At 41.5% G+C, this 23,891-nt stretch overlaps 1 protein-coding gene across 1 annotated transcript in view; it reads left to right on the top strand.

Annotated features, from left to right (window-relative positions):
• SNX27 (sorting nexin 27) overlaps positions 1-20,238 on the top strand; it is a 63,992-nt gene extending 43,754 nt beyond the window's left edge. The window contains exons 6-12 of the mRNA XM_032397027.1: positions 4,353-4,431; positions 6,038-6,201; positions 8,435-8,524; positions 14,454-14,603; positions 14,917-15,045; positions 15,458-15,517; positions 16,415-20,238. Of these exons, the coding sequence (XP_032252918.1) occupies positions 4,353-4,431; positions 6,038-6,201; positions 8,435-8,524; positions 14,454-14,603; positions 14,917-15,045; positions 15,458-15,517; positions 16,415-16,462 (720 nt within the window). The 3' untranslated portion in view covers positions 16,463-20,238. The remainder of the gene's footprint in view (positions 1-4,352; positions 4,432-6,037; positions 6,202-8,434; positions 8,525-14,453; positions 14,604-14,916; positions 15,046-15,457; positions 15,518-16,414) is intronic.
• Positions 20,239-23,891: the final 3,653 nt, after the last annotated feature.

Here is a 23,891-nt window from a genome sequence, read left to right as displayed (position 1 = left end):
CCATGTTACTGGTTTGTTGTAGAAATTGGGTCTGTGTTGTGCAGTGTCCCACATTCTGAATTTATCTTTTTGTTTCTTTTATCTGTGTCATTTAATATGTCCATCTTCTACTTACATTTTGCGTGAATTGAAGTTTGTTCTAGAGGCTCGATTAGGTTCAGGTTCAGCTTTTTTTAATAAGAATACTTCATAATTGGTGATATATATATATATACATATCCTATTGCTTTTCAACAGAGTTACACAATATCTGATTATCCCACTTTTAGTGATACTAAGATTAATCAGTGGGTTTAGGTGGTGATAACCTGGGCTCTCTATTGTAAAATTTCCCATTGGTCTGTAATCAGATGAGTGTATTATTGATGATTGCTGCCTTAACCAGTGATTTCATTAAGGGTTGCAAAGTACTGGTTTTCTAATTCTGTCATTTCTTTGTATTTGTTAGGTAGAATTCTTCTGTAAAGAACTTTGCCTTATTTTTTTTTCAAATTTTTTTTTTTTTTTAAGATTTTATTTATTTGCGAGAGAGAGAATGAGAGACAGAGAGCATGAGAGGGAGGAGGGTCAGAGGGAGAGCAGACTCCCTGCCAAGCAGGAAGCCTGATGTGGGACTCGATCCCAGGACTCCAGGATCATGACCGAAGCCAAAGGCAGTCGCTTAACCAACTGAGCCACGCAGGCGCCCAAGAACTTTGCCTTATTAACTAGGGCTATGTAGTTACCCTAAAATACAGTTTGTAGGAAAGGGAGGATAAATACTACATTTTTTTTTTTTTTAAAGATTTTATTTATTTGACAGAGAGAGACACAGTGAGAGAGGGAACACAAGCAGGGGGAGTGGGGGAGGGAGAAGCAGGCTTCCCACCAAGCAGGGAGCCCGATGCAGGGCTTGATCCCAGGACCCTGGGATCATGACCTGAGCCGAAGGCAGACGCCTAACGACTGAGCCACCCAGGCGCCCCCCAAATACTGAATTTTTTTTAATTGCCAATTGTCAGAGTAAAGAATTGGTGTCCTAGTTGATCCCAGTGATGTCCAATGAGATAATTATTTTGTTTTATTTTATTTTATTTTAGTATCATGGGTTTTTAGGTATTTAATGTGATTTAATCATATATTATCTTTGATGCTGAGATTGTTCCATTTTTGACCAGTGGAAGCTCCTTCATGTCTGCTTCTGTATTCTTTTGATGCACTTATTTGTTTGTAATAGCACTCTTGCTTTTTGGTACAACAAGATGTTCTGGCCTCATCTTTGTATATTTCTCATCCTAGATCTAGAATCAGCCACTTTCCTCAGGAGTCCTGGTTTCTTTCAGTGAGAAATTATATATATATATATATTTTTTTAATTTAATTTAATTTAAATTCAATTAATATGTAGTGTATTATTAGTTTCAGAGGTAGTGTTCAGTGATTCATTAGTTGTATATAACACCCAGTGCTCATTACGTCACATGCCCTCCTTAATTCCCATCACCCAGTTACCACATCAGCCCACCCACCCCCTTCCGGCAACCCTCAGTTTGTTTCCTTAGTTAAGAGTCTCTTATGGTTTCTCTCCCTCTCTGATTTCATCTTATTTTATTTTTCCCTCCCTTCCCCATCCTCCGTTTTATTTCTTAAATTCCACATATAAGTGAAATCATATGATAATTATCTTTCTCTGACTGACTTATTTTGCTTAGCATAATAATTCCATCCACATTGTTGCAAATGGTAAGATTTCATTCTGTTTGATGACTGAGTAATATTCCATTGTATATATATATACCACATCTTTTTTATCCATTTATCTGTTGATGGACATCTGGTCTCTTTCCATAGTTTGGCTATTGTGGACATTGCTGCTATAAACATTGGGGTGCATGTGCCCCTTCAGATCACTACATTTGTATCTTTTGGGTAAATACCTAATAGTGCTCTATTTTTAACTTTTTGAGGAACCTCCATACTGTTTTCCAGAGTGGCTGCACCAGCTTGCATTCCCACCAGCAGTGTCAGAGGGGTTCCCTTTCTCCACATCCTTGCCAACATCATTAATTTTAGCCATTCTGACTGGTGTGAGGTGGTATCTCATTGTGGTTTTCATTTGTATTTCCCTGATGCCTTGCAATGTTGAGCATTTTTTTCATGTGTCTGTTGGCCTTCTTTGTCTATGTCTATGTCTTCTTTGGAGAAATGTCTGTTCATGTCTTCTGCCCATTTCTTGACTGGATTATTTGTTTTTTGGGCTTGAGTTTGATAAGTTCTTTATATTTTGGATACTAGTCCTTTATCTGATATTTGCAAATGTCTTCTCCCATTCTTTAGGTTGTCTTCTGGGTTTGTCAACTGTTTCCTTTGCTATGCAAAAACTTTCTATCTTGATGAGGTTCCAATAGTTCATTTTGGTTTTTTTTTTTTTTAAGATTTTATTTATTTATTTGACAGAGAGAGACACAGCGAGAGAGGGAACACAAGCGGGGGGAGTGGGAGAGGGAGAAACAGGCTTCCTGCTGATCCTAGGACCCTGGGATCATGACCTGAACTGAAGGTAGACGCTTAACGACTGAGCCACCCAGGCACCCTAGGCCTTTTTGTTTATCTTTAATCCTGATTTGATCAAGACTTTCAGGGAGACAGGTTTCTGGATATTAATATTTATTTTTCCTTTGTAGCAAAGAAACAAATCTGTTCCCTATACATTTACTCATGTACTATATACCATGGCAGAGGATATGTGCAGAATTTGAGGTACTGCTGAAATTACAAAATGGTGCAGTGATTGCAAGGAACATGTTAATTTTACAAGTTGCTGATGTTTTGTTTTGTATTTTTCCCCCCCCCAGTATTTCTCTAGCAAGGCCAATTACTTATTTATTTTTTTGACACTTTTCTCCTCATCCTGAGACTTGTAGCTATAAGCCATTTTCCAAACCTTTTTTTTTTAATTAAAGATTTTATTTATTTATTTGACAGAGAGACAGTGAGAGAGGGAACACAAGCAGGGGGAGTGGGAGAGAGAGAAGCAGGCCTCCCGCTGAGCAGGGAGCCTTATGCGGGGGCTCGATCCCAGGACCCTGGAATCATGACCTGAGCCGAAGGCAGACGCTTAATGACTGAGCCACCCAGGCGCCCCAGCCATTTTCCAAACCTTGAAAGCATTTCAGTTTCTGTTCAGTACAGTGTAGAATGGTGACTTAGAACATTTATAATCTCCAGTTTCTATCTCACATCAGGGATGAACTTAGGTTTGTTTGATATGTGAATAGATCTGGGAAGAAGGATATAATTATATTTGGTTTACTGAGACACTAGTATTTAACAATTTTATCTTGTTCAGTTAATACCTTATTTATATTAGGATTGATCTTGAAAAAGAATTGTGGTACTATTTTGTGTTTTTTGAGTTTTGTTGTCTTCTGTTTGTAATTTCAGTTTTCATTTATTTGCACGTGGAGTCTTTCAATTGTTTGTTGTCATATGAGCTCCTAGAAAGTAAGGACTAATACTTGTTTTTGTTTTGTTTTGTTTTTTAAAGATTTTATTTATTTGTCAGAGGAGAGAGAGCCCAGGCACGGGGAGTGGCGGGTAGAGGGAGAAGCAGGCTCCCTGCTGAGCAAGGAGCCTGATGTGGGACTCATTCCCATGACCCTGGGATCATGACCTGAGCTGAAGGCAGACGCCTAACTGACTGAGCCACCCAGGCGTCCCCCTAATACTTGTTTAATATTCCACTGTTGTCCCAACATTTTACTCTTTTCATATAGATACTCATGGTGATAATTCTTAGGAAATGGAGGTCCCCAGGCTGAGGCATGGATCGTCCAAAAAATAAATAAGAATAATTTTGAAGCATGAACAAAATTGACAAACTCTTTTAAGCTCAAGAACCAAAGATACAGATTTTGTTGTTAACAGCCTGTATTAAATGTAGGTTAAATGTGTGAGAGTGGATATTTAAGAATTTATTTTCTTCTTAAGATCTGTTCTTATCAAGCACATGACTTATAAGTGGTGTTAAAAAAGACCTTCTTCGTGGGATGAAATCATATTTCAGAGAGAAAAGATGATATTTAAGGAGAGATTATTACCAGCTTGAATTGGAGGGGGAAATCATATTTAGAGATCATAACTGGGTCAAATGCAGGTATATTTTTTCCCTTTTATTTCATACATATGTGTGCATGAGTGCATGTACACATACATAAAAAGAAGAATAGCTATAGATGATGAATTTAGTTTATGTGAAACCAAGATAGCAAAACTCCTCCCTTTCCCTCCTTGCACATGCACACACCTGTCTTTTCCCAAAGTATTGTTTGATTTAGTTACTCTAAAATGAATCTATTCTGTTTACACTATAGGCTATTGCAGCAAAGGTTGGCATGGACAGTACGACGGTGAATTACTTTGCCTTATTTGAAGTGATCAATCATTCCTTTGGTAAGTGCCAGTCGGCTAATTTAAGTTTTGTTTGAGGGTATTTTATTCTAATACTATCAGACTGAAGCTCCCAGAAGCTGTCATACTGAAACTGTTTGCCTGGAGAATAAGAGCTTGCAGAAGGGGAAATCCCACTCATTAGGACTGTCTCCCACAAGCAGACTAGGCAGATCCTATTAAGCCCAAGTCAAAAGGGTGTCTGATCACTGTAGATCCTTTTTCCTCTTTTGTAAGTATAACATACTTATACCTAGCACTGATAACTTCATGACGTTTTTTAAAATCAGAGTTTCAAAATTAATATATTCCAATGAAATAGCCAAAAGAAGGATATTCCATTTAGCCACAACTTGTTTTAGTGTACTTTTATGCTTTTTGTAGATAATTAAGAATACCTTTTTATTTTCAGGAGTTAGAAAAGAGATACATTTCTTAAAAACCTTTGCTTTAGTGCATGTATTTAATTTTCCATATTCTCTTTCTAGGAAATTTTATTGCATGGTGACAGGAAGTTTCTCATATGTTATTTTATAAAAGCTAGGGATGCTGGTCACATTGGTTGCACTGAGATCACAAAGGGGAGGAAGTCCGAGTGCTTGCTGTTAATGACATAGATTTCCTATAGTTTATGGGTCTTTTCTACATCATATATATATGGGGCTAAGGCCAGAAATGACAGATATTGATTGATCCCACCCTCCTCATCCAGAAAGGGGGAGAGTTTGGTAGGTTTGGGTCACCTTGCCATCCCTGGTCAAGGTATAACAAGGTTGATTCCCCCTGAAGCAGCCATCTCCATATTACTCTTCATCTTCCCAACTCCCTATGGTCTAATGAGCAGATATAAATGTTACAGAGGATTGCTAGAGAACCACGGTACTTGGATTCTAATCTTACCCCTTTTTTCTAAGCTTTAGTTAACAAATAAAATGGGAAATATTAAATCTTTCTTTTTGCAGTGTTACAAAGTCAAGTAAACATCAAGAGAAGAAAACTCTGAGCCTTTCCAAAGAAAAGTAACGTAGAAATTAAACACAATAGTATTTTATCCTGCTGTGCCTTGTTAGGAAGAGGAAGAAACATTACTGAGAAGATACTTTTCACTTTGATGAATGTCTTAGAGTTGGGGGTAGGGAGTGGGGAGAGCCTTTCAGCTCTTAACAGTAGAAGCAGTTCATTGAGAATTGCCACATGAGAGACTGAATGCACCAGAGCTGGGTGGGTAAGAGGAGAGGCTTGCATTAATGATGTTCAGTGGACATTGCTGTAACTTACCAGATAATGGATAAGATATTTTAATTGACTTTGGAATAGATGCTGTCTGCACAGTCAACATGTTAGTTCAAGGGCGCGTCATTACAAGTGATAGATTTCCGTCAGTTTGAGGCTCGATTGGCCATAGTCATAGTTAGAAGGGATAGATTTGGCTAGAGAAATGGTTATTTTGTGGTCCCATAGCAGAGCTACTTGATGGTTCTAAGCCAATGTTCTGGTTAAGGATAGCCTGCCATTCTTAATCTGTTTTACACAGTTTGTGCTGAGGAAATTCCTTACATATCTTTTCACTTTAGCTTTCTTTCTTTCTTTTTTTTTGCCTTCTCTTCAGTACGTAAGCTGGCACCTAATGAATTTCCTCATAAACTCTACGTCCAGAATTACACATCAGCTGTGCCAGGCACCTGCCTAACCATTCGAAAGTGGCTTTTTACCACCGAAGAAGAAATCCTCTTAAATGACAATGACCTTGCTGTTACCTACTTTTTTCATCAGGTAGGTGAAGTGATCTTCCTGGAAAGGCCTGATTTCTTTTTCTGCTTATATGTAGTATGTAATTTGACAATCCAGTGTGAATTCCTTGGATAAATTGCTTTGCCTCCTGGATCTTAGTTAAGTTACATTTTTAAAATGTTCTATCATGGGGCAACTGGTTGGCTCAGTCAGTAAAAGATGCAACTCTTGATATTCGGGTTGTGAGTTCGAGCCCCATGTTGGATGTAGAAATTACTTAAAAATAAAATCTTTAAAAAAATAAAATAAAATGTTCTATCCTATTTAACAGAAGATAAATAAGTTTAAGAAGTAAAGATGTCCTGGAGTTAAGAATAAATTTATTTATTTATTTATTTATTTATTTTTAAAGATTTTATTTATTTATTTGACAGAGAGGGACACAGCGAGAGAGGGAACACAAGCAGGGGGAGTGGGAGAGGGAGAAGCAGGCTTCCTGCAGAGCAGGGAGCCTGGTGCGGGGCTCGATCCCAGGACCTTGGAATCATGACCTGAGCTGAAGGCAGATGCTTAACGACTGAGCCATCCAGGTGCCCCAAGAATAAATTTATTATTGTTTTTTTTAAACAACAGGAAATGAGCATATGGCTATGTACTTATTAAAAAACTTTTCTTCAAAATTACACATACATAGAGTTTAAAGCATCAAATAGTTCTACACAGGTATTAGGAAAAGTATTAATTATTCCACTTATCTTTATCTCCGCTCCCCCAGACAACCATTTTCACCCCCTTTAGCTTTTGTTTGTTGTTTGTTTTGTTTTATATTTACTTCCATGTCTCTGTTATGACTTGGTTATATTGCTCCTACTTGAATTTTCAGATTCAAGCAGTATCTCTTAATTTCCCCCTATAGAAGATGAGACTCTAGCTCCATTTCCTCCGGCATTCCCACTATGTACCATAACCATACCCATACTCAAGCGTACTTTGCTAGGTGACAGAGCTAGAAGTTGAAATGGTTTATTGACTTCAACTCTGAACTCATTATGTTATGTAAATATTTTCTCTTAAAAGGCTATGGGGAATGATTTTTACCTTAAAGAAATCAGCAGTCTTCTGGTAAAGGTTCAAGTGGCCCCAGCCTGGTGCCTACAAAAGTCGACCTTGTAGCAAATCACTGAGATTGGATTCTGAATACCCTGGACAAGTGATTCTGTTTGTTCTTTTCCTTCCTTTTTTTTTTCTCTCCCAGAGATGAATTTTCCCTTCTATTAGATTTTTAAAGTTTTTCTTGGGATAGACTGAGGTTGGGAAGGGGACGCATATTTCGTATAGCTGAACCAGGAGTAGTTGAGAATAAGCATATTATACCTAGATACCTTCATGCCTGTATCAGGTCCTTTTGGGGGTTTTTGTCCATGTACGATCCCAGATTTATCACTTCCTGTCTTCCAGTTGTTACCACCCTAGTTTTACAATCTTGTTTCACTTCATGCTTAAAGCACCATAACATCATCAGTCTCCCTTATTTCATTCTCTCTGTAGCTTGGTTCATTTGGCACTCATATACAAATCAGTCTGTCTTTTAAAAATAACACAAATTTTTATTGCTTATTTTAGCTCCAGTAGTCCTTAGTGCTGTCCTTAAGTCTAAATTTCTGTGCCTGTTTTCTGGGATCCTTCATAATCTGTTAACTTACCCATCCAGCATTATATTTTGTTGTCCCCTGACACGTACCCTTTCTTTAAATCAGGCAGATCTGTCTCCCGAATGTATTTAAGCTCAGATGCATTCCTGTTTCCTGACTTCCACTTGTAGTTTTTTCTGTTCAGCCTAACCTTTGGGGTCCAACCAAGTTTTCCCTGATAACTATAATTAGCAAAAAACTCTGCTGTTCTTACTGTGTATCACTTACTATCTGTACCATACATCTTTGCTACCTCATTGTTATCTTTAACAATTATATAGTATTTTTCAGTGTTCTCTAATAGCTTCAACCTGTATAAATTAACTGGAATTTAAATCTCTTAACAGGAGAAACAAGATCCCTCATGTGCCTAGAACAATTCTTGAGCACATATTGGGCACTCTTTAAATGCTACTTATTCCAATAAATATATCCTTGTGGCAGAGTTCACTGGTGATGATGATGATGGTCCAGATGGATAAGAGTTGTTCTGAAAAGGAATCTGTATCTCTTTATTTTTATCAAGAATATGCTTGATAATGAATTTGATGTTCCTTTCTTCTCTGCCCTTGTTTTGGTGACAGGCTGTTGATGATGTGAAAAAAGGTTATATCAAAGCAGAGGAAAAGTCCTACCAATTACAGAAGCTGTATGAACAAAGGAAAATGGTCATGGTAGGTTTATGTCCCCATAATCTCTTTATAAAACACCTCTTCTAATCTCTTAAACATGTTGTTCCAGTCATTTTTGAAAGATGTTACAACTGGTCAGTGGCTTAATTAATTTTAAAAAAAAGGAGGGGGATATAGGCCTTCATGTAATGCCCATTATGTTCCTCCATTTAGCATATAAGAGGATATTTTGCTACATGTGGGTATTTAACTTTATTATTGACAATAAACAGTATTCTTTTTTGATAAAAAGTTCTAAAACAAAAGATGTGGAGAACATTTAATATGTAAATATCAGTTCTCGAAGAGTTGATATTTAGATTTTTAACATTAGAAATTATTTTATTTTGGCTCAGGTCGTGATCTCAGGGTCATGAGATCAAGCCCTGTGTAGGGCTCCGCACTCAGCAGGGAGTCTGCTTGAGATTGTCTCTCTTCCTCTCCCTCTGCCCATTTCCCCTGCCCCGCACACTCCTGCTCTCTCTCTCTCTCTCAAATGTTTGGAAAAAAAATTATTTTATTTGTGATTTAGCAATTGCAAAATTATTTGTTTTTATAACTTCCTTCTCTGCAGTTGCTTAAAACATATATGCTCAGTGGTGCCTTTGGTTAGTGTGCTATCTTAGAGCTGTGCTGTTTGATTCAATAGCTGCTCGCGTCATGTAGCTATTTAAATTTAATATTAAACTCACTTAAATTAAATAAAATTTAAAATTCGATTCCTCAGGTGCACTAGCCTCATTTCAAGTTGAGTGGCCACATATGGCTAATACCTACCATGTTGGACAGCTCAGATACAGAACATTTTCATCATCACAGAAAGTTCTGTTGGAGAGCGGCTGCCTACAATATTCCTTAAATGTTTTAAAATGAGTTTTCAGTTTGTACCTGCCATAAACACAGGGATGGAAATTGTCAAAAGTAAAATTTGTAAAGAATGCTTACATAAAATTTCATTCATAGCATTTTAAAATTTCTTTCTTGGCAAATTCACATATAGTTGAAAGTTTTCCAATTACAGTTTTTCATGATTTCACACAAGACAGTTATTGCATTGGTGATGATGCTGATCACTGAATTTCTTTTGTACCCTCTGTGTGTGCACTTTTTTATGAGGGAATATTATCTTTCTAAACTAATTGGGTTGGAATAAGAATACAAACAAGTCAGCCATTAAACTCAGCCCATAATCTTTTATCTAGCTGGGATAGTTATTTTATCGCTTAAATGACAAAAAGTAATAAATCTGTTTGTCTTAGAAAACTGCCAGAGATCAGGGAACCATTTACCAATGTTCTGCATAGCCAACAGGCTAAAATAGACAACACAAAAATCTTTTAAACAGAATTAATTCTTGGCAGAATTTTGGTAAAGGGAATTTTACTATGTGAGAGACAGGATTTTAAAACTCGATTTTGGGGCACCTGGGTGGCTCAGTTGGTTGAGCATCTGATTTCCGCTCAGGTCCTGGTCTTGGGGTCCTGGGGTTGAGGGCCCCCCCACCTCCGCCGTGTTGTCGGGCTCCATGCTCAGTGGGGAGTCTGCTTCTCCCTCTCCCTCTGACCCTCCCCCTGCTCTCTCTCTCAAAAAAATAAAACCTTAAAAAAAAAAAAAACCAACTCAATTTCCACCTGTTCTTTAAGATCATGGCATCGTCTTCTTTATACTAATGCGTGATTCTGACCAACACATCTGCATCTTTTTGGTGAAAAGGACCAACTACTAAAGGACTATCAGCCTCTGAAATACTTCTTTGCCTTTGCCAAAGAACAAATCAAAGTACTTTCATAAGGGCTTCTGATAATTTCAGTATGGAATACATATTGTTTCTTTGTACATGTAGTACTCCAGACACACTATCTTCCATTTGTGCATTCGACAACAAATATTTGTGGATTACCAAGTGTGTGCCAGGCACAGTAGAAGGTACTAAAAATATTTAAATAGGTTTGGGTTGTCCTATGGCAAAATATAAAAGATCTGAATTTAACAAGCTTGGTAATCTATTACAAAATTACTTTTAGACTCAAATTTGTATCTTGTAATCACTCAGTTAAGAACTTGAATACAGGGGTGATTGGGTGGCACAGTCGGTTAAGCATCTAACTCTTGATTTCAGCTCAGGTCGTGATCTCAGGGTCATGAGATCGAGGCCTGCATGGGTGCCTCTGCTTAGGACTCTCACTCCCTCCCCTTCTGGCCCCCCCCCCCCCACTCACCTGTGCACACTCTCTCTCTCTCTCTCAAATAAATAAATGAATCTTAAACAACAACAACAACAACAAACCTCGAGTACAGTTGATTTTTCCCCCTTGGATCATTGGAATTGAGTATAAGATATGCTTAAACGTTTATGGAATTCTGTTGTCTTGAAAACCTAGTGCCACAAGTAAGTACTAGCCCTATAATATTGCAATTAGATTTTAAATAAAATCCCACCAAAGGTTGAAAAGCATGAATTTTGTTCAAGTGTAATTTCATGTATTCAAGTATTAGTGTTCAAAGACATTAGTCTACCCAGTGGTCAGGTTCAATTCATTGAAACTTCCCACTCAGATGGGCCCTTCTGATCCCATGTGTCTTGATAGCAACTTAATATGGTTGATAGGCCCAACATTAGGCCAAATCACTACTATTAGTTGCCAAATCACGGTGAGACCTTCAACAACTTCTCAGTTTTAGTTTCTTTTCTATAAAATGGGAATATTTGGATTGCCAGCTATCACGTAGACTCTTGACAAAATACTCCAAAATTCTTAAACATCGTAAGTTCCCTTGTTTTCCAAATACAGAGGACAGCTCATATCTTTATACTTTGTGCAAATCTAGGAGTGTAGAGATTTGCCTAAAGCTGAGAAATACTACCTGACCTGAGAATCTGAAAACCTTACATTTCCCATATGAAATTTTACCTCTGTCGTCATACCAAGGCCACAGGTGCCCTTAGTTTCCATTCAGGCTATGTTTAGAACTTAATGCCATTAGAAAGTCCCCTAAAGGTCCTTTGCTTTCAAGAACTACATTCTTGAATATGGAGGGATAAATCAGCATTTTGACTCAAAGGTGAGAGAGAGGGGCACATAGAGTGTGCCTGGTACTGCTCTAGGCACAATATGCACATTCTCATTTCCTCCTTACAATAACTGTGCAGGGGTGTGGAGAAGTAGAGTCTGAGAGATGAAGATTCTGACTTAATATCACTTAGCTTGTCAGAAGTGGAACTAAAATTTGAACCTATTTCTGTCTGGCTTCAGAGCATGTGTTTTTCCCTGTAGCAGGGACAGAAGCTGGCCGCATTGGCCTTTATTCCCAGATGGCAGAGGGGAAGCCCCCAGGCAGAGTAATTCATACAAGGTCACAGAGAGAGGTCAGGGTATGCATAGCTCCATGCCTCGTCTGATGGCTTTTCCTAATCCCTCCCTTTGTCTACATGTTTCTCTTTTTAAGAAATAAAATAAAGCTCCCTATTAGGAATATGGCAGAAATATTTTTAAAATAATAGTGGTGCCTCTCAAAGAGGAGAAATCTCAGCATATGTGTTATATGTAAGGCTCTTTTGGTAAAGAATGTGAGCAGAACCAGTCCCAAGGCTGCGTGACACCTTCCAGCATTTGCAGAGGTCCTAAGCACCTTTGAGCAGAATTTGCTGCTTACTGAGCATGCAGACTTTCCCATGACTGTGTTAGGAGGATGCCGTGGATTGAGCGCTTGCAGGCCTGCTTGCAGGGCACTCTTCTTTTCCCTTTAATATTTTATTGTAGAATATTTCAAATATTCAAATATTCCAAAGAAGTTGGAAGAATAGTACATTTAGCCCCCATGTACTCATTACCCAGTTTCAGCAACCTTCCACTGCTGTTCATGTTTCATCTGTCTCACGCACATGCTTTTTCCCCCCAGAGTTTTGTTTTTTTTTAAAGACTTTATTTGACAGAGAGAGAGCAGGAGAGTACAAGCAGGGGGAGCGGCAGGCGGAGGGAGAGGGAGAAGCAGGTTTCCCGCTGATCATGACCTGAGCCAAAGGCAGTAGCTTAACCGACTGAGCCACCCAGGCGCCCCTCCCCTGGAGTTTTTAAGAATAATATTCATATACATCATTTCACAGGGCATTCCTGAGAGAGAAAATAGTTTAGCCCTCTGGCTAAGGATAATGGAGCCTTTAAAATTATTTTTTTAAGCTATCATTTATTGAATACCTAATTATGTACTAAGTACTATGCTAAATACTTGAATGGTCACAAGTAACTGTGTGATGTAGGTGCTATTACTATTTCCCTTTTCACAGGAGAGGAAACTAAGGCTCCTGGGATTTAGTAATTTGCTAGAGTGCAAGTACCTTGCCCAAGGTGACATAGGAAGTGATGGAGCCAGGACTCAAGCCAAGGGTAGTCTGGGCCCAGGCTCTTGACCACTCTTTGTACTTGCTTCCTGTCCCAACCTTTGTTTCTGCTTATAACGCCAGAAGAGTTTTATTCCATGGCACTGCCTGTCCTGTCTACCAAAGTTTAGTGCCCAGAGATATCTTTTTGCTCATAGTGCTAATGGCAGGGCCAAGCAGTATCTACTTTTATCCCTAGTACAGGAAGGATGATGAGATAGGGGGATGGAGTAGGGTGATAAAAGGAAGGAGAAATGAGAAAAGAAAAATGACACAAATCAGGTATTGTGGTACTTCCTGTCGCTGTGTTCTTGCTGTCATTTTATAATTTTCCCCTTCGAAGTTGCCATTATACCTAAACAGAAGTAAATACAAAGTAGGGAAGGGAGCATGTGGTGTGATTTTTTTCTGTGGACCTTTAGGTCTTCCTAGACAGTCTCTGGGCAGTAGCAATGGTCTTGGTGCCGTTCATTGGTACCAGAGCTACAGGTTGCCCAGGGTCCTTTTTGTGCCTAGGTCCGTTTGTCTCTTTTTAGGCAGAAGGCGACTCTGCAGTGTGTTCAGTCTCCCTGCCCATCTAGTGTAGATCAGCTAGTGTGCTGTGCCTTTGTCTTCCTTCCAGCACTCCCTGCATGTCCCCAGTGTGCTCTGTTCTCCTGTGTGTGGGGACTCAAGGCTCTTTGCTTATTTCCTAGTCAGTCCCTGAGAGGAAACTGGGTCAGAGTACATGCATCTCTTTTTTTTTAAATCATCTTTTCCCTATTTCTGTTCTATTTTCCTTCCCACTCTTCTTTTACTCTCCCCTCTTAACTCAAAATAGTGAGTTGAGTGAAAGAGAGGCCAGTTTTCATTGTAGAGGGGAAAGGACAAAGAGCTAAGTTGGAGTCCTTTCTGAATCAGTCCTGTAGCACTGTACCTCTGAGGGTTGTATATGCCACTCAGTTTGGTCCACGTGCTTTTTAAGGAGGTATAGGTACTGGACACCAGGGGGTGGTGACACTGATCTGGGGACTAGCGGCAATAGAGAAAGGACCAGTGGCCAAGAAATTAAACCTGGCTTCTAATCTTGACTGTTCCACCTGTGACCTTAAGCAAGTCTCCTGTGGGAGACTCTGGGCCTACCTTTAGCAGTCTCTTTCAGCTTAAACATGTTATGAGTATGAGATGTGGGGTAGCTTACTCCTCCTCACAGAGATCCTTATAACTTTTGATTTGGGAGGAGACATGAGCTCCCTTTCCTTAATCATGCAGATCGGTTTGATTCCCATCCCAGAGGCAAGTGAAAGGAGAGGCAGACTTAATGGCATTGTGAGTCCCCCTCTACACAGAGCGCCTCTTTTGGCTCCATTGTGTACTTACGGGGTAGAGAAAGGAGATGGGGTTGGAAGTACGAAGGTAGAAGCTGGAAGTGGAGCAAAGGATCTGCTCGGAGTCCTGGCTCTTCTTAGGGCTGGGTGTGAGACCAGAGCATGGTCTTCAGGTTGCTGGGTGAGAGTTCTCTTCATGGTGGTTTAATACTACAGTAACACTGTTTTTGCCTTCCTTTTTTTTTAGTACCTCAACATGCTAAGGACTTGTGAGGGCTACAATGAAATCATCTTCCCCCACTGTGCCTGTGACTCCAGGAGGAAGGGACACGTCATCACAGCCATTAGCATCATGCACTTTAAACTGCATGCCTGCACTGAAGAAGGACAGCTGGAGGTGACAGTTCGCCATGGGGCTGGGGCTGGGAGCACTAGGGACACAATTGCTCACTCACTTGCTGGGGTTTAGTTCCTGTTGGGAGGGGAGATGAAATCAAAGCTATTTTGATGGGGTAGGTAAATTGGCACTGGATCCACACTAATCCTTACCTTCCTGGCTCCTCACACTGACTCTTACTCTTCTGTCAAAGTCTTTTCTTTAAAATGATGCAGACATCTCACTCATTTCACTTCTGCTGTCTGCTTCAGAACCATCCTAGCTAAGCTCCCCAGCATTCTCGGACTTAACGCTCTTGTTCTCGGTTGTTTAGAACCAGGTAATAGCGTTTGAATGGGACGAGATGCAGCGATGGGATACAGATGAAGAAGGAATGGCCTTCTGCTTTGAATATGCCCGAGGAGAGAAGAAGCCTCGATGGGTTAAAATCTTCACACCATACGTGAGTGGTAGACAGGGAAACTGTCTTGGGGAAAGTAGATTGGATTTGAAGTTCTCAAGCTGAATGCATAAATGGGGAGAGCTATAGAGGTAGCAGTTGTTTTTTGAACCCTAGAGCCCCAGGTTATCTTCCTGTCTTTCCTGGAGGACTGACTAGGATTGGCAGTTTCACATCCCGTTTGACTCACAACTACCACTAGAAGGAGCCAGAGAAAAGTAGATGAACCAGGCCTGGGTTTTGTTTGTTTGTTTATTTGTTTGTTTGTTTTGTTTTGTTTTGTGGTGCTTGTCAGGGTTTTTCTCTAGGTTGAGCAAGTTTGGGAGGTGGGGTAACAGGGCAGGAGTTCAAAGGCATGGCCCTGTGGTGCCTGATCTTGAGAAGTCAGTGTTGCTATTTTGTTTTTGTTTTTCAGTTTAATTATATGCATGAATGCTTCGAAAGGGTGTTCTGTGAGCTCAAGTGGAGAAAAGAGGTAATTCTAAACAATCTTGAATTGACTTTTTTATCTGTTTGTTTGTTTGAAGTGATAGGCCTGTGGCCAAATACCTGGGACCTTCACCTCCATCTCAGTCTTCATAGGAATATTAGTTAGAGACTGTTTATTCTTCTAGAGAGGTTATTCTTCCAGCCTTTGGAGGCTGAATAGACTGTGCAAAAGAAGCCCTGCTTTTGTCTGTGTGTAGCCATTGGCTGTAGGCTATTCCATCTCCCATGACTTCATGGTCCCTCCTCTGCTGTGGTTTTGTTTTTGTTTTTTAATCAAATCACTGCCTATGTTGTTCCTGACCCAAAAGGGCAGCTGTCCTCAGTTTTAGCTGTTCTGACTAGACAAGTCGTGACAGAACCTGTCTGGGCGAACCAAGAATGCATATGTGTGGGAAGGGTTCTGCTCCTGTTTTACTGCTGTCCATATTTGCCAGTGCTGGAGCAGAATTTGGAAGATTCTGAATAATTTGCTACTGATTCTCAAAGACAATGTTTCTGAAGTTCAGAAGGTAAAGTCAGGATTATAAAAATTTATAATCTTGGTATAGTAGAAAGAACATTGGGCTCTGAGAATCAGATCAGGATTTTGTCCCAGCTTTTTTCCTCCCTGCAACGTTGGGCAAATGAGCCTCCCTAGATCTCAGGTTTCTTGTCTTTTCTTATCTATAAAATGGGAAAGCTGAACCAGATAACTAATATCTAAGCTCCTTTCTGGGTCTAAAAGGCTGTGCTTCTAGGTGGGAAGTTATAGCAGAGGTGGAGGCCAATCAGATGGAGTCATCTAGCCATATATTTTTCTGTTTCTGTCTGAGGGTGGCCACCAGGTGGGAGGAGATGCAGACACCTCAGGCTTCCCAGTGACTGTTCTCTGTTTCCCTTTCAGAACATTTTCCAGATGGCGCGGTCACAGCAGAGGGATGTGGCCACCTAGCCTTTCCTCACCCCTCCTCCTCACCCTCATCCTCTCACCCCTTTCGTCTCCTGTGTCAGACAGAGTAACCATTAACACAAAAGAAGAGAAAAAGGAAAAAAGTCATTATGTTCAAAAGCCCTAAACTAAATACTATTAATAATCCCTCTGAATTTCATGTCTCTGGAATTGAGCTGGTAGAGAATGACAGATTGGTCAGCACCAGGAGTCAGCTGAGTTAAGACAGGAAAATAAGCCCAACAATGCGCCAAAGGTATCTTTGTCCTTTCACCTGGGCCTCATACCAACAGACTCTCCTTGTACTATATTTTTAAAACTGGAACTATGAACTCCATCCATTTGCACTGTTCAGACATATATATGTATGTATGTAAAAATTATATATACACAAATTAGCTGCACGTATATACATATATATATTTCTTTTTAAATTTCATATTGATGGCAGTACCTTTTTTAGCTTGTGTTTTTACACACCTTTCACTAGAATTCATGACTTCTCTCTTGCTCTCTTTATTTTGAAACAAACTTTAAAAAGGAAAAAAAAATATTTTACCAGGAAAATACCTCTCCTCATGAAGGACTCGAAAAGTTTACAACCTGCTTGGGTTTTTTCCCCCCTTTTTTTGTATTGAGTGAAGATTCTGGCTCATGGGTTGCTGTAGAGTCTGAGGAGCAAGGAGCATAGTTTCTTTATCTTCCACGGAGGCTGCTGGGGAGGAGAAAGAGGTGTGTTTCTGAAGGGTAGCAAGGCTTGCAGATCTGCAGGGAGAGTCTAAAGACTTGGTGTGGTCTTTGATTCCAAGACAACTTTCCTGGTCCATCTCTCTCTTCCACTCATGGCTTTCTAGCCACATTCCATCCACATCTCCTTCTCACTTCCCGAGGGCCCCTTGAATGCTCACCCTCCACTGACCTAGAATGGAGGGGAGGGTCAGCTCAGGAGCTTGATGCCACAGGAACCTGAAACACTTCGTGGTTGTAATTTCCCATTTCCCTGCCGTTTCTGAAGCAGGCAGAGTACTAGGGACCAGAGTTAAAGCCAATACCTTTAGGCACAAAGATTGGACTTAGGGGAAAAGAAGGAAGAAATGCCCTAAGTACCTAAGCTTTTCCCTATCCATTCCTGACCAATAACCACCCATAACCAATTACATTCTCCGTGACTTCCTTAAAGAGCCTTGTTGGGGAGGGACCTGACAGTATCCCCAAGGCCTTAGGGAAACTTGGAATGAGTCAGTGGTCTGTGCCAACCAAACCAGTGCCCATCCAAGCCAGCCGAGGACCCAGGAAGGACCAGTAGGAATATGGTTGATTTGAGTTGGATCTCAATTTTTAATGAAAAGGAGACTGAAGAAAAACCTTTTTGTCCCTCAAAGAGCTCCTCATTTCACCTTGCAGTTTGAGCTTTTGAATCCTGAGAGCTGTATCCCAGGACCTGGGGGCTGGGCTGACCAGGTGGGGCAACACTCTCAGTGCCAGGCTCTAGAGATACTGCACTGGGAGCTCGAGGTTGGGCTCCGGTGCAACTGGAACACGTCTGTGAGCCTTCTTTTCTTTTTCCCTTCTCTACCTTCTAAACAAAAACCTCCATTGGGTGGCATCTTTTGCTTTGTCTAACTGGGAGGCAGCCATACTTGGTTTAGTCACTCTACTGAACAGTGGTGGGGTGGTTTGAAGTTTTTTTGGTAACTTGTTTTTGCAGATCGTCGTGAGGCCACTTTTCTTTCTCTCTCACCCTGTAATCCTGGCAGCTGCTTGCCCCAGGACAGTGTGGGATCATACAGGACACCTGTCTTCCCTCCCCTTCTTCAAATCTAGGTGGAATCATAGAATACAGAATGTAGGGATGCTGAATGTTTAATGTTACAGAGAGTGATCCCTGGTTTGAAAGCTTTGATACAGGATTATCTTCTTTTGGCTTAAATGAATTTAATAATGAGCCAAAGGACCCTAGAAAGAAGATATGCTGATTCCCCGCTCCAAAATGCTAAAGAGGCTTTTGGCGCCAGCTTTGTTCAAACTGTAAACATAGCAGCAGTTTGCCTGTATTCCCTCAGAGTGGGAGAGGAATGAACAAATCTGGAGTCCGTGCACTATCCCAAATATTGACCTCCCGTTGTGAGATGTGAGACGTGGGGGATGCCCGTAGGATGGAGGCCCCTTGGAGTGGGTGGATGCTGCTCTGGTCCCTTTGTGGCAGAGCATTCATTCACTTGGTGCTTTGGAGACTGGGCGAGGGCCCCGTGGGTATTGGCCTGTGGGCAGAATCTATTTAGGAACAGCCCCTACTTGTGGCTGTACCACTAACAAAGCACCCAGTTATAGCAAGGAGCGGGAAGGAGGGAGCCCCTGGAGGACGGCACCTTCCCCTCTTCCTCCCACAGCAGGCCTCCTGGACCAGGGCAGAGGTCACTGTGGCTCCATAGGATCAAGCTCTTTTTTGCATGAAGCAGTGTTAGTGTGACACTCCTTTCCCCCCTTGCTCTATACTTCCTCTCCCCAATCCCTGCTGTCTTTCTTAGTCCTGGGTTGTGCCCAGGGAGCCTTCTGCCCAGTCTTCTTTTGCAGTTTGTCTCTGGGAAATGGAGGGGCTCCCCCTCCCCTCTGCTTTGCCCCAGCAGAGCCAGCAGGATCTTCCTGATCTCCTGTTGTCCTTCCCTCTTTTACTCAGTTTCTATCCTCTTTGGTAAAAGCTCAGAGTTTTGTACAGATCAGGAGAAAATGCAGGCCCTGAGAAACCTGTCCCTGCAGAAAGGTTTCCTTGGGCCATGCTTTGGGCTCTCTGCTCTTTATATTTTTATTCTACTCTTCCATTTTCCTGCCCTCCCCTTGCCCTCAGCCTAAGCTCAGCCCAGGTGTGTGCTCAGGGCAGCTCCTAGGCCTGGCCTGTCTAGTTTCATCCTGTCATCACCCAGGCCGGTAGCTTTGGTTATCCCCTCTTGTAGCTCCAAACCTGGTGCTTGGAGCAGCAGTACAGGGCATTGACAGGAGGGGACACCTCTCTCTCCTCTCAGAATTTGCCACCTTACAGCCTGGCTCCTAAGAGGCAGGTTTCCTTGAGGAGACTGCATCCTGGTTGACTCAGGTCTCCAGACCTGGAGGGACTATTGTGCTCTCTGGCTGGATCAGTTCAGCATAGAGACCATTTGGCTGTTGGAGCCCAGCATACTGCTAGGTTCCCTCACCAGATTGATTGTGTCCCATTAGCTTCCTTTTGAAGGGAGGACAACACTGTTGATACTCAGAAGAGAAGAGAGGCAGTGGGTTTGCTTCTTCAACTCCTGTCTTCCAGTTCCACCTCTTGCCTGCCCTTCCCCCTAGCCCTGAGCACGTCATGCCAGGCCTCACTCATACCAGGATAGCAGCTCACTCCTCAGCAATAATCTCAAGTGTGGGGAATGCTTAGGGTTCTGGGGAAGGGTAGGAGCAAAGAGGGGAGTGCTGTGGGCTGAAGGCACTTGGCCAATTGCTAAATTGGACACCAGTTTTATATCATGCCCCCCTTTTAAGCCAGTGAGCTGGGCTTCAGTTTTCCCCAGGCCATGCATACTTTTAATTTATTTGAGAAATTCTAATTGTATTTTCACTGCAGTATCTTGTATTTTTTATTTGTGATTTAAGAAATGTGAAGAGAAAATACACAGACACATAATGGCTAACAGTGTTTCTTCATTCCTTGTTCTAGAGCTAACCACTCTAAAATTGTTTGGTAATGTCACTTAGTGTAATTAATTGTAACATATTCTTTTAAATAAATTGATTTATTGATGAAAGTAGTCTGTGCCTTCCTAGACTACACATCCTTTGGGTTGCATGGGAAGAAGTGAAGAGGGACCTTTGAGATTGGAGTTAGAAAGGTCAGTCTGAAAATGGGAAGGAACACCTAGGTGGTTCTCCCGGGTAGCTAGTGGGACAGTCTTTTGAGGGCAGGAGATAGAGAAGCTGGGAGGCCCCTCGCCTAAAGTTCTGTTTCCAGTGGCTCCTTTGGAAATGCCTCCTCCTCCCTCAGATGTCAGAGTTGATTGTGCCAGCCCCCCCACCCCCAAATCCATGGTAAAACTCACAGGACTCCTCTCCCTCAGCCTTACTCAGATAGAGCCTAGCAAAGCCCTTGGGACACATCTTAGCATTGTCCCCCTACCCCAGCAACATGATCTGCTATTTCATTTTACAAATACCTCAGGAGACTGATCTCCTGAATCTGAACCTAATATAACAACAACAATAATAATGCATAATAGTAGGCACTCTGGGTGGTTGTATTCCTTCCTCTGCCCACACCCCTGAGAATAAAGGTGGTCCTGGATGTACTTTGTTTTTACAGAGGAATCCCAGGTGCTGTGGCCTAATGACCTACTCCAAAGAGTACCTGCTCCTCTCTGTGCAAAGCTCAGCATTTGCGTTAGGTCAGATATTTTGTTATTTTTGTAAACCTTTCTTATTTTTATAACCCCTGACCATATGCTTTTGCTCCTTGATTGAAGGCTATAAAAGCAAGAACTAGTTTGACATTTCTTTTGGCAGTTTGGGGAGAGACATTTGTTCTGGGTCTCATTCACTCAGCCATCAGCATTAAATAATTGGGATCTGACAAATCTGATAATGGGGAAATAATTCTTTTTTCTTTAACAAGGAAAGAATCTGTAGAGAAGTAAAAAGTGGAATCCCAGAGTTGAATTACAGAAGTTTAAGTCGACAGACATTGATTGGCTATCTGCCATGCGCAGGGCATCCTGTTCCATACAACAGCAGATACAAAGGCAAAGGAAGAACCATTGTTCCCGCTTTCAGCCCAGCAGAGAACTGAGAGATTTACGAATGACATGATACACGGCAGTGGAAGGTTGAAGTGCCATAAGGACTAGGAAGAAGAGGGGGAAAAAAAGACCTCTGGATGAAAGCAGCTAAGGAAATCTCATGAAGAAAGTGGCGTTTAAGATGAACCATTTAGGATGAGCAGGATTTCAACAAGAAGGTTTTTCACAAAGTTTATTGAGCTGTTATGTGCCTGACACTTATAATTGGGAATGAAAAGCTATGGGGGGAGGGGAAGGATCAAACCTGTCCAGATGAACAATGAATAGTCCTATTTGATTAGAACTTAGGGATGTGTAGGAGTAAGATGGAAGATGAGGTTTGAAGAGCCTTGAATGCCAGGGTGAGGTGTTCTACATTTAAAAGAAAAGGTTTTTTTAATGAGCTGCAGTTTAGAAACTGGTGCTTTAGAATACACACAGAAGGCTCAATTAGGCTCAATTAATCACTGTTATGATTAGTTGGTAAGTGGAGGCAGTGATAATTGAAAGGAAGGATATGGATGTGAGAAAAAAAATTGTGGAAGTAAAATCTTTCGTGATTTAGTAACATTGAATGCATGTGTCAGGAGTAAAAGACTCCTGAGGTTTCATGTCTAGGTGGCTAGAAAATGGAAATATTTAAGAGTTGAAACGGAGAAAATGTTTTAGCTTTGGACCTATTATGATTTAGGCATGGGTGAGAAATCTAGATATATAGACATCCAGCAGTTACTTCTTAATTATTTGTTGAGCACCTTCTAATGTTCTGGGCACTGTTGAGGGTGATGGGGATACGGTGGTAAACAAGGTGGAGAACGGACTCAGCATCTGTCTGTGAATGGATTTGTAGAAGGCTTCTATGGAGAACAGGTTGTAGGAGGGAGGGAAGGGAACCACAGAGACACATGAGGACACCAGAGGGCTCTGGTGGTATGAGGGTGACTTTGGATTTTGTGGCCATGGAGATGGAAAGACAGATGTGTGTAGGTCAACAATATATTTGAGAGAGAGGACAAGTAGGGCTTTGCAGTTGGATTGAATAGGAGGCGTGAGACAGTGAATAGTGGTGCTAGATACTTATGAGGAAGACTGAGGGAGGAAGGCACTCTCAGACTGAGTTCAGGAGAAAAGTTCAATTAGAAACACACAGCTGGGAGTCATTCTCATCGAGTGGATGAGAGGATGCAGTATATTGGAGGGAGACCCCATTTGTGGGGGGCAAGAGGAAGCTGCCTGATTACTCAGGGAAGTAGACCCAGAGAAGGCCCAGAGAATGGGAATCTTCGAAGGACCAGATGCTTGGCTCAGGGCGACTCAAGTTGTCAGACTCGGAGAAGAGAGTGAGTCTTGGCCGCAAGTAGAAATGCCTGCAGTCACAAATACTAGAAGCCAAGACCGCGAAGGCTTTGACATTTTAGCAGGAGAGTGAAAAGACAAAGGAAGCCCTGCAAGTCGGATGGGCTGTGCAGGGTCTCTGCTGAGGAAATGGAAACACCTTGCCTGACGTTTGTCCATTTCTAAGCTCTCAAAATATGGCCAGGGCATGGGGATGCATTGGAGGAAGAATTATCCAGGGCTTTCCCCAGCCACACTCTCATCCCTGGAGCCCCCCTAATGGAGGATATTTTCCTAAATGTCTGTTTTCATTTCTATAAATGGAAGGCTTCTCCCAATCCCTGCTATTAATCTGTCAGCTCCACTCTTTTGCCTTAAGAATTTCTTTTCCTTTTCCCTTCTCTTTATGCTGCCATTAACATTGGAACAGTAACTTGATCATATTAGAAGAAGCAGCTGAGTTTCATCCTGCTTGGTCTGAATTGGGGGATCCTACTGTCCTCATTTCTTATTTCTTCTGCTCTCCCATTTTATTACTGCTCAGACCCACCCTGCTCAGAAGAGGTGGTAGTGAACTTCGGGAGCTAACAGAACTACCCTCCTTTATACCCTTCCTACTATATTTGAAGCTAATATGATGCCTAAGAAATCTGTTTTTATGCAAGATACAAGTTCAGAGCTTCCTTTTCTGTCTCCGAGGATCCTACGTTTTGCCATCAAAGTCCCTAGAGATGATGAGCACTGGGTGATGTATGGAATTACTGAATCACTATATTTTACACCAGAAACTAATGTAACACTGCTAACTATACTGGGATTAAAATAATTTTTATTTTTATTTTTTTATTTTTTTATTTTTTTTAAAGATTTTATTTATTTATTTGAGAGAGAGAATGAGAGAGAGAGCATGAGAGGGGGGAGGGTCAGAGGGAGAAGCAGACTCCCCGCCGAGCAGGGAGCCCGATGCGGGACTCGATCCAGGGACTCCAGGATCATGACCTGAGCCGAAGGCAGTCGCCCAACCAACTGAGCCACCCAGGCGCCCCAATAATTTTTATTTTTATTTTTTTATTTTTATTTTTATTTTTTTTAAGATTTTATTTATTTAACAGAGAGAGAGACACAGTGAGAGAGGGAACACAAGCAGGAGGAGTGGGAGAGAGAGAAGCAGGCTTCCCGCCGAGCAGGGAGCCTGATGCGGGGCTTGATCCCAGGACCCTGGGATCATGACCTGAGCTGAAGGCAGACGCTTAACGACTGAGCCACCCAGGCGCCCCTAAAATAATTTTTAAAAA

The sequence above is a fragment of the Phoca vitulina genome, unplaced genomic scaffold, assembly GCF_004348235.1.
Source record: "Phoca vitulina isolate PV1807 unplaced genomic scaffold, GSC_HSeal_1.0 scaffold96, whole genome shotgun sequence".
NCBI classification, from domain to species: Eukaryota; Metazoa; Chordata; class Mammalia; order Carnivora; family Phocidae; genus Phoca; species Phoca vitulina.
The sequence above is the reverse complement of the archived record's forward strand: the minus strand, read 5'-3'. Positions and strand labels throughout refer to the sequence as shown.